The 17,639-nt window shown below is 39.5% G+C and overlaps 1 protein-coding gene and 1 long non-coding RNA gene across 4 annotated transcripts; both read left to right on the forward strand.

Annotated features, from left to right (window-relative positions):
- The first annotated feature begins 10,533 nt into the window (after positions 1-10,533).
- Positions 10,534-13,585, forward strand: LOC113642171 (CD209 antigen-like protein 2). 3 transcript variants are annotated; one of them, XM_047801604.1, is made up of 6 exons: positions 10,534-10,860; positions 11,208-11,291; positions 11,891-11,998; positions 12,829-12,974; positions 13,115-13,201; positions 13,287-13,585. In XM_047801604.1, exons 1-5 carry the CDS (start codon positions 10,752-10,754, stop codon positions 13,157-13,159), a joined length of 492 nt encoding a protein of 163 aa, XP_047657560.1. In that variant the 5' UTR covers positions 10,534-10,751; the 3' UTR covers positions 13,160-13,201; positions 13,287-13,585. The 3 variants fall into 3 exon arrangements, with proteins under 3 accessions (XP_047657560.1, XP_027001323.1, XP_027001322.1); XM_027145521.2 differs by having other exon boundaries at positions 10,562-10,860; positions 13,095-13,201; XM_027145522.2 differs by lacking the exon at positions 11,208-11,291 and having other exon boundaries at positions 10,539-10,860; positions 13,095-13,201.
- Positions 13,586-14,816: 1,231 nt separating this feature from the next.
- On the forward strand, positions 14,817-17,343 carry LOC113642197. Its single transcript, XR_007138087.1, has 3 exons — positions 14,817-15,439; positions 15,527-15,736; positions 16,869-17,343. It is a non-coding gene; the product is annotated as an uncharacterized LOC113642197 (long non-coding RNA).
- The last annotated feature ends 296 nt before the right edge of the window (positions 17,344-17,639 follow it).

The following is a 17,639-nucleotide window of genomic DNA, read 5'->3' on the forward strand; positions in this document are numbered from 1 at the left end:
CAGCAATTTTTTTCTTCCTGTCAGAGTTGGAATACAATATTAGAATGAATATGAGTCATTCTGATCTCAGTCTGGTTCTTCTCCTCATTAGAGATGTAGTAAATACTGGAGTTGAAATACATCCATCCTGGATCCAGATGTATATTAATAATGAACTATAACGGTACATTTCCTAAAGAAAATGTGAATGTGCTTGCACGTGGCAAGTTCCCCTCATCGTGCTGAGTGTTTTGATATGTCACATGTCCATGTTGTGCTAAATCTTTGATTTCGCTTATTTTGGGGGCGGGGCTACATGTGACGTCAGTTCCCCACATCGTGCTGAGTGTTTTGATATGTCACATGTCCATGTTGTGCTAAATTTTTGATTTCGCTTATTTTGGGGGCGGGGCTAAACGTGACGTGAGCTTCCGTACCGGGAATTCCGGAATTCCGATCGCTTATAAAAGTCACAGCACACCTTTCCTCAATGAGCCGGTTGATTTGACACCTTGAGAGTGTGCTTTACATCTACAGAGAGAATAAAAGAGTTTTAATTAGGGTCTTAATACAGTTCGAAGACATGTGTTGTATGCTGATAGGTATTTCTAAATCATTCTCTGGGTGTGTTTGTGTGTGTGTGTGTGTGTGTGTGTGTGTGTGTGTGTGTGTGTGTGTGTGTGTGTGTGTGTGTGTGTGTGAGAGAGAGAACGTATCCTGAGAGTGGTTTGCAGTGTCCCCTGCCTTGTGCCTGAGTCCCCTGGGATAAGCTCCAGGTTCTCTGTAACCCTATGTAAGATAAGTGTTTCAGGATATGAAAGGATGGGAATGGAGGAATTTCTCTTTCACCATATTGTAAACTGTATAGTTTTTTCTTGTTCAATTAATGTTTCTCATTTATTGTTTTATTTAAATGAGTTATTATTGCTGTTAAACTTCACTCTGAGTTTAAATCTCTGTCTAAACACATCACACGCTCTTCGTTTCCATGGCTACAGTTGTGTACAGTCAATTTAATCCGATCCGACCAGTTTGTACGACTTCATCCGACTGCGTCCTCGTTGTTATGATACAAAGACGCACAGAAAGGGGCGTGGTTTACTGAAAGCTCCTCATTGTCCGTCAAAGCATTAATCTTTGCACTTTACACTTATTATTGCTCGTCATCCATAGAGTGTAGGATATGTCTGGAAATAGCTCCCCCTGCTGGGGTTATTGGTCTATTTCATCTGCTCTACATCCTTCAGCTTGTGTGAATGAGTGTGTGTGTGTGTGTGTGTGTGTGTGTGTGTGTGTGTGTGTGTGTGTGTGTGTGTGTGTGTGTGTGTGTGGGAATATCTCTTTCAAAACAAAAGAATATTCTGATTCACCACTGATTCATTATGATTCGAATCAGTGATTCGATTCGATTCACATTGACTACCAGATGTTTAATTCTTTGCAATATCTCTGTAACATGACATGAATTTTTTTGTCTTCTTAACTTAATAGAGTTAGAGATAGAGTTAATACTCAATAAATGCTGGAGTATTACAGTGTGTCCTTTTATATATAAATCATTATCAGATTAAAAATTATGTAATAAAATACAATGATAATAAAACATTTAATACAAAAATAAAAAGAGCCTTTACATGACGAAATGCTACTGGGCCTGGTGAAATGCAGTGAAAACCATGAAAAAGTACACTGTCTTTTACCTCTGAGGTATAAAAGTGTTCATTTTTCTGAAAAGAAAAAAATAACTTTTGATTTACTAACACAGTCATTTAAATAGCTGGATAAACTTAGATTAAATTAAGAATAACATAAATGAACAAAAGCTGTTAGTGTTTTTGTTTGTGTGTGTGTGTGTGGGTGTGTGTGTGTGTGTGTATGTGTTTGCACTCTTTCTTCCCTTCCTGATCCGGAGTCTTTTTCGTCACTACCCTCGGACTCAGCCACAGATACAGATACTATGGACTTCCTCTGCCCTATGTTCACTAAACCCAAGAAAACTTCTTGTTCTGCTCCTTGGCTTTCAGATGTGCTGTGCAACAATCGAAGAGAGCTAAGATCATCAGAGAGAAAGTGGAAGAAATCACAACTTGATGCAGATCTTGATTTTTACCGAACACTTCTTGTCAAGTTCTCCTCAGATGTGACTTTTTTTATTTTTTTAACTTTATTATGACAAAACAAAAATAAAAACAAAAACACATGAACATTGTCCTGAGAGTGGGCTTCATACATTATTTACCATCATAACATATACATATTAAGGCATAGATTGTGTCCTATTTCAGAAAGTCAATAACTGGACGCCATCTTCTTTCCAAAGCTGTGACTTTTAATTGCAGTTGTGCTGTTAACCGTTCCATTAAGTAAACTTGTTTTAACGTTTGTGTCCCTTGCTTAACAGTAGGTGGCTCAGGCTTTAGCCAACAGTCAAAAGACATGTTCACTCTTAGTAGATTGTCCACAATGCCCTTAATGTCCCTCCAAAAGCAATGTATGATGGGGCAGTCCCAAAAGATATGAGTTTGATCACCGACCAATCCACATTTCCTCCAACATTTGTCACTCATACTATTCTTGGTGAGGAAAGATTTCAAAGGAGTCCTGAAAAATCAGATTTTTGTCTTCCACTCAAATTCCCTCCAAATCTGACTGCCCACACCCTTATGACATCCAGAACAAATATTAACCCAAACATCGTCATCCAAGGTAGCATTCATTTTCATTTCCCATTGTTGTTTTATATGTTGTGTATTATCTGACATGTCAATCAACAATTTTTTGTACAACAAGGGCAGTTGTTTTTTCATTACACCACCATTTTCAATCAAATTAATAAAATGTTTCTCTATATTTGTAGGCTTAATTCTAATCAGTTCCCAATCGTTATGTTTTGTGACATAGCTCCTTATTTGAAAATATTTATATAGATCACTTGAGGGTAACTCAAATTTCGCTCTTAGTTGGGCAAAGGATTTAAATACATTCCCATCAAACAATTGATTCACTGTGAGTAGACCTCTCTCAGGCCATCCCCGAAAACCGCTACTGTCTGACAAGGTGTCACGGAGTCACCAGGTCCTTCTCTCACTCACCAGCAATCACGTTCCCCTGAGTACTAATTAGCACCACCTGCTCCACATTCTTCAATCAACACACACCCTATATAAACCACTCTCAGTCATTCAGTCTTTGGCTGGTCTCGTATGCGCGGTCATTCAAGCTCCAGACTCCTGTTTGCTTCTCGGCTCTCCTTCCTTCTCCCTCGCCTTTGGTGCTACAGGATTCCTCCCCGCATCTACCTACTCCTGTCTAGGATCCTGTCTCTCCTTCCCCTGTGTTCTCCCCAGCGTGTGTGTGCGCTTGCTGCAACTTCTTAGTGCTTCATACAGTTTGATTTCGATACATCTGCTCACGGACTTCAATAAACATCTCTTTGGTTTTGCTTACCCTAGCCTGTGGCGTGTGTATCATTACACAAGGATGGGAGGAACTCAATATTTCTATCAATGGTCATAGCTCGAGATAAAGCAGTCTTTCCCTTCAGCAGCTTTTGGACCTTATTCCAAATCTTTAAAGTGTGTTTTAACCCATAAATTCGAAATTTTAATTTTTTTTCTGAGACTGCAGGTTGAGAAATGGGAGCTGAGAAAGAGAGATTCCCGGCACTGAGTATTCCTCCATAGATACCCACTGTGACTCCAGATCCTGGATCATCCATGCCACCGTGGCTTTTATTTGGGCAGCCCAGTAATACAACTTGAAGTTTGGTAGATTTAAGCCCCCATTTTACTTAGACGACATTAAAATTTTTAGGCGCACTCTTGGTCTTTTGTTCTGCCATATAAATTTTGACAATAGTTTCTCTAAAGATTTAAAAATAGATTGTGGTATAGCAACAGGTAGGTTTTGGAATAGAAATAATAATCTTGGAAGAATATTCATTCTTATACATTCAATTCTACCCAAAAGAGAAAGCAGTTGTACATCCCATCTGTTTAAATCAGATTTGATTTCCTTTAACAATTTATCATAATTAGATGAAAACAACTGCTTAGTCCTGGCGGTAAGAATTACTCCAAGATATCTAAACCCCTGCTTGGAGTGTCGAAATGAAACAAGATTATCCAGCTGCAATGGCCAAGTCCCCACAATCATTAAGGCTTCGGATTTGTTTGTAATAATTTTTAACCTGATACCATACTGTATTCCTTAAGACAGCGAAGCAAAGCTGGGACAGAAGTAATAGGGTTTTCCAGAAATAATAAAATGTCATCAGCGAAAAGTGACAATTTATGTTGAACATTGGATTCATCTCTTATTCCTTGTATAAGAGGGTTGGATCTAATCAGTTCAGCTAACGGTTCTATACTCAAAGCAAATAGAGAGGGTGAAAGAACCTCACCCTGCCTAGTACCGTGTCCCAATGGGAAAAAATTTGAGCAGTGCCCATTGACCCTTACTCGTGACTTTGGATTCTTATAGAAAGTTTGGATCCACTCTATAAACGTCTCACCGAAGCCCATGTGCCTCAATGCCTGTTGTAGGAAACCCCAGTCCACCCGATCAAAAGCCTTCTCAGCATCCAAGCTGAGAAGCATTGATGGGGTATTCCTTTTCTGAGCCACTATTTGGAGATTTAAAGCTCTTCGGACATTGTCGGTCCCCTGTCTACTGGCGATAAAGCCAGTCTGATCAGGTTTCACAAGTTTTCTCATATACTTTTGCATTCTGTTTGCAATGATGCCAGTCAGTATCTTTAAGACTGATGGGGCGATAAGACGAGCACAAAGTGGGATCCTTACCATCTTTATAAATGACACTAATAATCGCTTCAAACCATGACTGAGGAGGATCCCCCTCTGAGAGTGCATAATTATAAACTTTATCCAGAAGAGGTGTAAGCTCTCCTTCAAACTTTTTAAAGTATTCGCCTGGGAGGCCATCCACTCCTGGAGATTTATTATTTTTAAGTTTTAAAATACTGTTTTTTATTTCCTCTCTTGTAATTGGGCGTGTCAATAGATCGGCTTCCTCCTCAGTCAATTTAGTAAGACATATTGAGTTTAAAAAATTATCTGTTTTTTCTCCCTTATTTTGACAGCTCTCTTCCTTGTACAAATCTTGGTAATAGGTGGCAAACGCCTTTGCCACATCCATGGGTTGCGATAGCATTTCCCCAGAATTTGGACACCTAATTCTATGGACAACTCTGCCTGCTTGTGCTTTTCGCAACTGAAATGATAACAGTCTACTTGCCCTGTTACCAAATTCATAATACCTTTGATTTGTAAATCGAAGCTGCCCCTCCGCTTTATAGGTTAATAAATCATTTAAATTCTGTCTATTTTCTTTCAACCTATTAAAAGTGTCACTATTTTGTACTGTATGGTAATCTTTCTCTAACTGTCTAATTTTATTTTCCAATCCTAATTGTTCTGCAAACCTCTCTCACTTTAATCTTGATGAAATCGCAATAATGTTTCCTCTCAGGACACATTTGGCTCCCTCCCATAACACTGATGGACTTACGGTCTCATTGCCTTTTCTAATTTGTTGTTGAATCGCTTCGGTATTTAGAATAGATACATTTGCTCTCCAGTATTTAAAGTTATTATTTGGACTCAACTTTAACGTCAAAGAGACTGGAGCGTGATCTGAGATGGTAATCGCTTAAATATTACATTGTGTCACTCTATAAGAATCCACACCTGTCATCAAAAACATATCTAATCTAGAGTGACTACCGTGTACATTTGAAAAAAAAGTGAAATCTTTTTCCTTGGGATGCAGGCGACGCCAAACATCTATCAAACCCAACTCGTCCATCAGTGCACAGAGAGTTAAAGATTTCCTAGTCCTTGGACCAAGGTCAGCAGGGAGTCTGTCTATAGATGCTCTCAAAACACAGTTAAAGTCCCCCCCTATAAGAACAGTCCCTTCAGCCTTGTCTGCTATCAAGAGTGCAATATTTTTAAAGAAAATTGGACAATCCTCATTTGGGGCATATAAATTCACTAAAGTAATTTTAGTGCCCCCTATACACCCAATAAGCATCAGAAATCTCCCATCCTTATCAGTAAAGGTTTTCTCGTGGCAAAAATACACTGATTTGCTGTTTATTCAACTGCTATAACCCTTTCTTGAATCTCACAGACATCACTATAAGAGGAGTCATTACTAAAAATAACAATATGGCCCATCAAAAGTCTCAGGACAAAAAAAACATTTACAAATGAACACATGAATAACAAGTTGAACAATGTAGACTTCCACATACCCAACTGGATCAAAAATGACCCAGTCCCTGATGTATCTTGAACGGAGGCTGGTGACTGGTCCTCCGTGGGAAAAAAAAACAAAGAAGAAACAAAACAAAAACACGTCGTGTGCGGTATTGCTGTCGCTCCCTGAGCGCTTCGTTAGTGACTTGGCTGTGGATAGGTGGTCCTCCACTTAGAGTGGTTCTTGCGTCTCGTCCATATTGAGAATGTTCTTTTTTTCCCCCTCCTAACTATACTAGTTTAATTGGATAGATGTACTCGGCAAATATACAAATTAGTTATCCTTGTTAAAGAAGGGTTTAATTTCGGCGTTGGTAAGTGTCGCTGGTCCTCCAATGGGTCTCCTTCCCGCTGTATTCCACCCGTCTTGGCACAGCTCCATCTCCAGTCGCTCTCTCTCATCCACTCGGGCGTGCACCCCCAACTTCTCAAGTGTCGGCACAGCATCTGCCAATGTCGGGTAGGTCTTCATGCCATCCTCCATATAGACTCTCAGCTGTGCCGGAAAAACACACTTTGCCCTCGTGTTCTTCATCTTTAGCTGCTTAACTGTATCACGCACCAGCGCCCTTTTCTTCTGCAGCTCAGGAGAGAAGTCATGATCAAAGTAGATCTGTTTTCCTTCGTACATGACTTTTTTCTGTTCCCAGGCCTGTCTTAGTATGGTTTCTTTCACTGAAAAGTCTAGAAACCTAACGACCAGCGAATGAGGGGCAGCATCAGCGTTTTTGGGCTTAGCAGTAAGCGCCGTGTGTGCCCTTTCAATGACGATGTTAAGATCAGGGGGAAGCTGAAGAACAGAGTTAAGCAAATCATGTACAAACCGTTTAACATCTCTTCCCTCGCACCATTCAGCCACTTTATAAATTCTCAGATTGTTTCACCTTAAACGATTTTGCATGTCTTCAAATCGTGCATTCAAATCCATCTCTCGATGCAGTAAGTAGCGGAGGGCCCGCTCATGACGCCTGGCCGTGTCTTCATTAGCACTGATACGGTCCTCCGCCTCCGCGGTTCTCTTTTGTAGTTCAGTAAACTCTCCTTTCAGTTCCCCGAACGACGTTTCCAGCCGCGTTAAAGATAGCTGAGTCTGAGTGTGTCCATCTTGATTGTCTATCCTCAGCTTCTCGAGCTCTGCCAGAAATTTTGACTCAGAATCCCGCATGTTAGCATCCGATTGCGCACTCTGTGCTTGCATCATAGTTAGCTGCTTCAAGTTTTCGCCTTTTTCCTTAACTGAGTCCTGTTTAGATTGTCCTCTACCTCTAGTTGTCGACATGTCGAATTTGTTAATTGTCGCCGAGCATTATACTGGTTTTATTAGGAAATTATTAAACTTTTGGACGGAGCAATTCCCTCAAGCTGCTGTCAGCATGGCGTCACCCGGAAGTCCCAGATGTGACTTCTACAAGGAAAAGCTTCCTCACATGACCCTCGGAAATTCCACAACATCAGCCCCGACTGCACTTACATCTCAGAGTATGCATTCCCCTACACCTTCGTTGTCACATTTCTCAACTGTAGCAGCAGAAGAGATTTTACAACTCATCCAGTCCTGCAATCCTACCACCTGCCCATTGGATCCACTCCCTACCACTATGCTCCAGACCATCTATCACTCAATAGACCACTCAGACCACTATCGTCAATAGATCCATAGCATCTGGTCAGGTACCAACTACTTTCAAGAGAGCAAGGGTTATTCCCATCCTAAAGAAACTTGGACCCATCAGACATCAGTAACAACGGACTGGTATCACTTCTCTCATTTCTTTCAAAAATTCTTGAACGCATTGTCTATAATCAACTGTCTGTGTATCTCTCACAGAACAACCTCCAAGACCCCAACCAGTCTGGCTTTAAAGCAGCTCATTCCACAGAGACAGTGCTTTTGGATGTCTCTGAGAAGCTACATACTGCTAGATCGGCCAAACTATCATCCGTCCTTATACTCCTTGACCTTTCAGCAGCGTTTGATACGGTCAACCACAAGACTCTCTAATCCACCCTCAAGATTCTTGGGATTTGAGGATCAGCTTGGGAATGGTTTGCTTCCTACCTGGAAGGACACTCATATCAGGTAACATGGAGGGGAGTGACATCTGCTCCACGCAGACTCTCCACTGGCGTCCCACATGGCTCAGTACTTGGTCCTCTTCTTTTCTCCCTGTATACTCATTCTCTTGGTGAAGTTATTTCATCACATGGGTTCTCTTATCACTGCTATGCTGATGATACACAACTACACAAAATCTTCTCTTTCCCACCCTCAGATGCCACAGCTTCTGACCGGATCTTAGCATGTCTGGCAGAAATTTGATCATGGATGACTGCTCATCAGTTAAAGCTTAATCCTAGCAAAACTGAACTGCTGTTCATCCCAGGTGATTCATCCCCAGGTCATGATCTTGCTATATCCTTGCACAACGATCTGATCTCCCCTTCAGCCACAGCTCGCAACCTTGGGGTAACCATGGACAATCAACTGTCCTTCACCCCGTTGCTGTGATCCCTCCACTGGCTTCCGGTAGCTGCACGCATCCGATTCAAAACACTGATGCTGGCCTACAAAGCCAAAAATGGACCAGCTCCCTCTTACCTCAAAGCTCTCATCATTCCTCGCACTGCACCCCGCAACCTCCGATCTACCAGCACTGCTCGACTGGTTCCACCATCTCTCATGGTAAGAGGCAAGTATACTACAAGACTCTTCGCTGTTCTGGCACCAAGGTGGTGGAATGAACTTCCCCTAGAGCAGGGGTCGGCAACCCGCGGCTCCGGAGCCGCAAGTGGCTCTTTCATCCCTCTGCTGCGTCTCCCTGTAGATTTGGAAATATTGAATTTAATTTTTTTTATTTTTGTTAGTTAGTTTTAAAAAAAATGTAATTCTAAATGCTCTCCCGCCGCACATCATATTCTTACGCAGAAAAACTTTTTGGCTATCATATATTTAATAAGCCGCAGTGCCCAAAATGTATCAGTCCGCACTTCTGTGGAATCGGGCAGGAATCAAGCGCGTCTCAGTTCTTAGTCGAGCCTGACACTTAGTCGAGCCAATCAAAAAAGAGGCTACACAACAGCCAATCAGAAAATAGTAATATCTGGGAAAGATTTAACGCAACATCCAATGAAAAAAAGCGAGGGGTTGGAGATGTCATGCTTACCTGTCTTCAAAACTTGAGAGCCCTGGTCATGAATACGAAGGACTCAATTATACATTAAACATTTTATTTGAAAGTAACCCAGGATATTTTTTCCTAAGGTCAGTTCAAACTGTTCAAAATATTTTGTTTGCCTGCAGAAATAAAATTGCGTTTACTCTGTAGCAGTTAATTGATTTCATAAATGCAACACACTACAGTTTTTTTCTATACTTTCCATAAAGTTAAAAAACGATATATGCAGCGTATATCTTCATTTTAGATGTCAAAAGGGTTTTGTGGCTCCCTGTGGTAATTTTTCTGTGGGAAACGGGTCCAAATGGCTCTTTGAGTGTTTAAGGTTGCCGACCCCTGCCCTAGAGGTCCGTACAGCTGAGTCACTGGCTATTTTCAAGCGGCGGTTGAAGACCTACTTATTCAGGAAACACTTTGCATTAAAAAAAACAAAAAAAAACCTTTGACACTTTTTCATTGTTAATTTGAACAAATGTTTTAAAACAAATCTTTTAATATTTAAAATCTTAAGTATGTAACCTAGTGAACCAGCATTAATGTATTCAATGTTAGAGATCTAAGCACTTATGTAAGTCGCTCTGGATAAGGGTGTCTGCCAAATGCTGTAAATGTGTGTGTTTTTGTGTGTGTATGTGTGTGTGTGTGTGTGTGTGAGCCTGTGTGTGTGAGCCTGTGTGTGTGTGTGAGCCTGTGTGTGTGTGTGAGAGCCTGTGTGTGTGATCCTATGTGAGTGTGAGAGAGTCTCTGTGTGTGTGTGTGTGTGTGTGAGAGACTGTGTGTGTGTGTGTGTGTGTGTGTGTGTGTGTGTGTGTGTGTGTGTGTGTGTGTGTGTGTGTGTGTGTGTGTGATCCTGTGTGAGTGTGAGAGAGTCTGTGTGTGTGTGAGAGAGCCTGTGTGTGTGTGTGTGTGTGTGTGTGTGTGTGTGTGTGTGTGTGTGTGTGTGTGTGTGTGTGTGTGTGTGTGTGTGTGTGTGTGTGTGTGTGTGTGATTTTGTCTTCCTGTATCAGTGTTTTTGATTCTTGATTTAGATTTTTGACTCTTTCTGAACAGACGACGAGCCTGAAATCTTACGTCCTTACGTATCCTTACAAACGAATCAGATGCTTTCTTTCACATTAAGGACAAAACTGTATTTAGTGTCCAAACCAAACGGTGATGTTTTTTAATGAGATTTTTGCTGAAGAATTAAGATAATTGATGAAGAAATGTTTCCTCTTTCCTCTGCCTTTTCAGTTCCGGGCTTTCAGTTCCTCTTTTTAAAACTCGTCTGAGATGTGACACTAACCATATTGTGACAGACGCTCAGGACTGATCTATGGCTGTAAATCTGGAAATGAGCACTCAGTTTGAAGCTCCTAATTACCTGAATGTAGGGAAACCGAAGAAAATGTCTCCTTCACCTGCCAGAAACACTCAGTATGGAGGTAAGTTTAAAAGTATATATATATATAAAAGTAAGTTCATGATTTATACCTAAAATTATATACTGAAAGCCCAGGTAAGTCTTACAACTGAAAAGCTTATGCTTTGTGAATTTCCTGTAACACGATAAGTAACAACTCTTTACACCTGCTATAATGTAAGTGATGATAAATGTGTAAATGACAAAAAAATAAAAAATAAAACGACCTGAAATCCTTTAATAAATGATTTTATTGGCTATGCTGTAACATTAAAGGCTGTCTTCATGACACTTAAAAGCCTATCCAGGTTATTAATTTATTACTTTAAAAATCATGATACAAATATACGGAGGTTTTGAATTTTACAGTAGGAGCTTACAGACTGGCTGGAGTGTGCGTCGGTCTGATGATTATCGTTCAGGCGAGTCTCAACATTGTCCTGAGGCTGTACTGTAAGTTGTTGTATATAACAATAATAATTGTAAATATTGTTAAAAAAAGAAATCTATGCCTTTTTGCCCATGTTCAAGTGTGACAGATGTCTTTTGCTATAACGTAAAAATAATTCAGTTGCACCATAAAATAAAAAATGTACCAGATTGTTTATTACCATCTTGTGTATTGTTTCATAACATTGGTCATAGGACAAATGGGAACTAGAGTATATGAGCATAATCAGCTACCTAGCTCACAATACGAGCTGAGATCTGTCCAATATGATTTATATTTAAAAGTTGTGTGCGTAAGTATTCACTCCCCTCGTCCCCCCTAATCCCCTCACATCCTCTTTGCCGTGGATGGTCTTGTGTAATTTCGTTCTTGTGCAAGGATAACAGAAACTAGATGGTGTGTGATTAGTTTTTCCTCTCCTGTACAAAATATAGAAAGGTTCAAGGGAGGGTCAATACTTATGTGACAGACTGGATCATCTTGTACTTCTCATAAGGATAACACTACAGTAGATTTACTGGTGATGTGGCATGCTTGTGTCAGTCTTGTGAAGCAGGTTCTATCCTAATTCCCTTTTGTGATGCTTTTGTTGAATACACAGTTACCTCTGAGCTGCTACCGCCGAACTGCGGCAATGACACAGCGTCTCATGAGAGAGATCAGCTGCAGATGGAGAAAGACAAACTCCAGGAGAAACTTTCCAACATTGGTCAGTGTTTGTTATTTTTATTTTTTTATCTTTTATTTTTTTCACTGACAAAAACCAGTTACACCTGTGAAATGTAGCATATACAATTATCCATTGCTAATCATGGTGCATGAGGAAAATCACTTGCTAGAGTTATCTATCTATCTGTCTGTTGGTCCGTCTGTTTGTCTGAACCTGGCTAATTGATTTGAAAAACAAAATATAATCCTTATCTTAATGTGTGCTAACTTATATAGAAAACCTGACCAAAGGGGCTCCACATAGTTGGGGTATTAATGTTCCCCAGGTCCTATGTTCCCCAGTGTAATGTGGCACAAAATGAACACATCACACACAGACCCATCATCCCAGGGTCCTAGTTTCCCTTGGGATTATATGGCACATAATTCACACACGTTTAAAGCTCCCCAGCTCCATATAGAACATAATGAGCACCTGAAAAACATCTTCCCAACTATGTATTCCCTTATTATGCCATGGGATATTGTGAGAACTGGTCAACATTTTTTTTCTCTTCCCCAGCACTGGCTCTCAATACATAACAAGCCTAGAATGGTTTGAATCTAACCCTGTTGACACTGTGACATGTATCTAATTTAATCCGGTTTGTTTTAACCATGTATTCATTATGTGCTATATAAATCTGGGAACCTAGGACCCTGGGAACGAAGGGATGACCCCTTACACAGTAGTGAGACTGATGCTAGCTGGTCTGCCAGTATTTGGTTTTTAGGATTTTATATAGCATTTCTAAAAGCTTCACTTTTCCATGTAATGTTTTTATTGGTAAACCTTGCCTAGATGTTCATCACGTCATATTCTGTGAACAGCTGAAGAGCTCAAGAAGCCAAGGTGGGACTTATTCATGTCCAGCTTTTACTACGTGTCTGCTGAGAGGAAGAACTGGTTTGACAGCAGAGCTGAATGTACAAAAAACGGAGCAGACCTGGTGATCATCGAAAGCAAAGAAGAACAGGCGAGTAAAACTGATCAATAACACCTCGTATAGATCCCATATTTATAAAACCGTTTTCTTTGGTTTCGATTTTAATAAGTCCTAAATGTTAATTTGCACATTATGAATCCATCTTAACAGGATTTCATTAATGTGTTAAGAAGTGGAAAGAGCGCATGGATTGGTTTGAGAGACCAAGTCACTGAGGGCACGTGGAAATGGGTGGACAATACATCACTGACCACTAGGTAAGATCTCCTTTACTGATCTGCTTAGAATTCGCCTTTAATAGGAAGCTCTAGATATGCTGATCGTCTGCATGTGTGTTTTCAGCTACTGGTGGAGTCAAGAGCCCAATAATTTAAATGGAGATGAAGACTGTGTTGAGATTGGTACTGTTCCTGATGGAAGGCCTGTAACAGATAGCTCAAACACATGGAATGATCATTCATGCCATGGCAGTTTATTTTGGATATGTGAGAAAAGCTTTCCCATTTAAGTCTCTGTGAAGAGCACAAACACATTGCAAACACTCATAGCTGATCTGCCACTTGGGACTAAATCTGCATTGCATTGTACTGCTATCATGAATTTGTTCCTAATAAAGTGAACAGTGAGTGTATTTTCCTACATTTCTTCAGTTGACTCCTTTTGTTCACACCTGATGCTGTAAGCTAGCTGTCTTTAATACGTCATAATATGTCTTTTATAATGTATATATGTATAAAATATATAATCCATATGTTGAGTTGATTACGGTCTTTAGTGGGTCTGAACACAGGGTGGATGATAAAAAGATAGAGACTGCATGTTTTTTTATAATTACTGATTTTTTTTATTATTTTTTTTTTATTAAACAAAACAAACTAAAAACAGTTTTCTCTATACTATAATGATGACCTTTAAAAATGCTTTCATTTTTATTTGGAAATATTGTTACTTCATCCTGAAGCTAATATACTGGGGGTATGAAGAAATGTGCTGAGCTGATTATTCCAGGGTTGTTGGTTTCTTTTTTTTCCATTTCCTCCTTATCTGCTCTTACTCCAGTGGGCTTGAACTTTATGATAAGAGAAATGGTATTACAAAAAAAAAAGCCTCAGATCTGCAGAAAAAGCACTGAAATGACTAAAAGGTTATCTTACTGTTTGTAAGCATTATATCTGACACAATCTCCAACCAATTACAGAGCAACATGCACAACATCTCATCCTCTCTCTCTCTCTCTCTCTCTCTCTCTCTCTCTCACACACACACACACACACACACACACACACACACACACACACACACACCACGTCCAGTATCTTGTGATACTCGGACTAATAAACCCCACATTTTGTCTACATTATGGCCGCAAATCGTGGTATTAATCTTAGGAAAGAACGGTTACAATTCCAGAAGATACAGAACGAGAATGTGAGACCCTCCCAGAACAGAGGTATGAATCCACACACGTCCCCACAAAAGCACAAATATAAACAAAAAAATGTCTATATAAAAAACTGTAAAAAAATAAATAAAAATCACGACTTCCTTTACTAATCCCTTCCTTTAAAGCATGTGTTTCTTTGTTGTGCCCCCCAGGTCCACCGAGCTGCCACTGCTGGGCCCCTGAGCAAGGCCCTTAACCTTCAGTTGCTTAGTTGTAAGTCACTCTGGATAAGGGTGTCTGCTAAATGCCATAAATGTAAATGTAAATGGATTGTGTCTCGGTCCGACATGTATTCTTCAGGCGACTCTGAACATCTTCCTGAGACTGCACTGTAAGTTCGACAGAGAATACAGATGTATTCATCAATTTAGCTTTTCTAATTAGATTTGTCATTTTAGTAAGTTCTACTAACCGACTTCATTGTTACTTTCAGCTGATCCTCAGGCACAGAGCAATGAAGTAGATGGTTACAATCAAACCGTAAAGAGAGATGAGCTGCTGATTAGATACAACAACCTGACTTCAGAGAGAGACGAGCTGCTGATTAGATACAACAACCTGACTTTTGAGAGAGACGAGCTGCTGATTGGATACAACAACCTGACTTTAGAGAGAGACGAGCTGCTGATTAGATACAACAACCTGACTTTTGAGAGAGACGAGCTGCTGATTGGATACAACAACCTGACTTTAGAGAGAGACGAGCTGCTGATTAGATACAACAACCTGACTTTTGAGAGAGACGAGCTGCTGATTGGATACAACAACCTGACTTTTGAGAGAGACGAGCTGCTGATTAGATACAACAACCTGACTTTTGAGAGAGACGAGCTGCTGATTAGATACAACAACCTGACTTTAGAGAGAGACAAGCTGCTGACTAGATACCACAACCTGAATGTAGAGAAAGGTGACATCAGAGTAAGAGATGAACAGCAGCAAGCAAAAAAAAAAAAAAAGAGAATTGGAGAATAAATTGGACAAGATAAAAACCAACAAGAAACAGATTGAGAATTTAGAGACCGCCTTCAAAACAGGTTGGATGCTTTTGGTGAGTAAATACTTTAATACTAAAATATACTGAAAAAAAGCTTCATTCGGTGACTTCCTATCAATACTTCCACTTTAATACTTTCAGATTTCTTATGACCTGATATTGGTTTGTCTTACGGAAAAAGTGGCCAGTATGCTATTTTCTACTATGTGATCAGATAAACAGATGCACAGATGGACGCAATTCGTCACCAGTGTTTACTACATCTCGGTAAGGGGGAGCTGGACTGAGAGAAGACAGGACTGCACAGACAAAGGAGCGGACCTGGTGATCATTAACAGCAGAGAGGAACAGGTGAGATATGACAGGTTTGTACAACAGTGTTGTCGAATGAACGATTCTGACTGGTCAGAATCTGTAAAAGAAGCCCTGACGATATCCATCTGACAGCCGTATGTAAGCAAGAGTCCGAGAGAAGTATCATTGGGTGGGAATGAACCCTAGCCAATCACATGCATCTCTGAGCTCCTGTATGTGGACTGTTAGCCTTCACCTTCCACTAGGGGTAACTGTTGGGCATTGATAGATGACAAAATTAGGAAGAAAGATACAAATTAATATTAATTCTGTCTTCCTTACATGTTATTGTTTCTATATCAACAACCTAACTGAATACAAATACAAATACAGACATGAATATTCATTGTGTCTTTTGGTTATTTTAGTCTTACGCAGGATGTTTTCAGATGTTCGTACATCTCATAGGCCAGAAGCGCCGACAACAAACACAATGTTCAATTACGAATATTTGATGCGCAATTCTTTTTTCTTCTTCTATCGTCTATTATTTGTCTACTCTAGATCATGCCCACTTTTGGTCTCAGTGTTTGACCTTGATTGAGGCAGGTGTTGAAAGTCTCCAGTGTTACAGTTGCACATTTAAATTTTCTAAAATTCCACTTAAGCTGTATTTATTTATTTATTTATTTATTTATTTATTTAATTTAAATTTTCTAAAATTCCACTTAAGCTGTATTTATTTATTTATTTATTTATTTATTTATTTATTTGTTTGTTTTTTGTTTGTTTGTTTGTTAATCTGTTTGTTTTATTGTTATTTACTTATTTTATTTTAAAAATTCTACAGGACTTTTGGTTGGCATTCATTTATTTTCTTAGATTTCAAATATTAAACACAGCCCTTGCTTGGGGTTTGGTCTAGGTCCTAAGTGTACTGATGTTGTGCTACAGGGACAAACAGAACAGTGGAAATAGCTCAGAGTGAGTACTGTGTTGTCATGTCCTCTAATCACAGGACTTCATCAACACACAGCTTGGCATTAGTCCAGCTTGGATTGGTCTGAATCACACTCATGCATGGAAATGGGTGGAGGGTACAAATCCTGAACTCTGATTTAGTGTTGTTCATTCATCTGAATTGTGTTGCGCTGAGTAACATTGCGGATCCTTTGATTCTCTCTTTCAGGTACAGGATGAACGAGGAACTCAGGAGTTATGGAACAGCCACAAAATGTGCAATAACTGTCCGCCAGGCAGATGGAAAGCAGCACTGGACGGATAAAAACTGGAATGAGCGGTTTGTTTGGATTTGTGAGAAAAAAACGTTGAAAAAAAATTGATATCTGTGTGATATAAAGTATCATTCACATTCTAATCACGCGTGCAGTGTTGCTAATTAAATTGGTTCTTAATAAAGTAAATAGGGCGTAATGTATACTACATAATGCATAGTGTCATAATGCAAATCATTAGCGTCTAGTTCAATATTTATATGGCAGCAGATGAGAAACTAGAACCTGCTTAAATATCATCCTTACAACATACAATACTTATGTATTTAACATAATCAGAATTGGTCTAGGGCTGTGTTCACTTGTGTACTTTTTATATGCTTAAATACCACTTGTTCTTGTACTTTTAATTAAACCTTGTATATTCTATCACCTTTTATCATGATTTTTTTCTTGCTAATTTTATTATTATTATTATTATTATTATTATTATTATTATTATTATTATTATTATTTTGGTTGTCATTTTTAATTCATTCATTCATTTATTCATTTTCTACCGCTTATCCGAACTTCTCGGGTCACGGGGAGCCTGTGCCTATCTAAGCCTAAAGCAGGAAAATGTATATGACCATATGAACACTGTGATAGACCTAGAAAGAGCTTTATTGCTAAGTATGCTTGCACATACAAGGAATTTTTTTGTGTCATACACTTCCAGTACA

The sequence above is a fragment of the Tachysurus fulvidraco genome, chromosome 1 (assembly GCF_022655615.1).
Source record: "Tachysurus fulvidraco isolate hzauxx_2018 chromosome 1, HZAU_PFXX_2.0, whole genome shotgun sequence".
NCBI lineage: Eukaryota > Metazoa > Chordata > Actinopteri > Siluriformes > Bagridae > Tachysurus > Tachysurus fulvidraco.

Coding starts and splice junctions, on each gene's coding strand:
- LOC113642171 (XM_027145521.2), top strand. CDS start 10,752: ATGGCTGTAAATCTGGAAATGAGCACTCAGTTTGAAGCTCCTAATTAC. Junction 12,975..13,094: donor TCGAAAGCAAAGAAGAACAG/GCGAGTAAAACT, acceptor CCATCTTAACAG/GATTTCATTAATGTGTTAAG. Junction 13,202..13,286: donor AATACATCACTGACCACTAG/GTAAGATCTCCT, acceptor GTGTGTTTTCAG/CTACTGGTGGAGTCAAGAGC.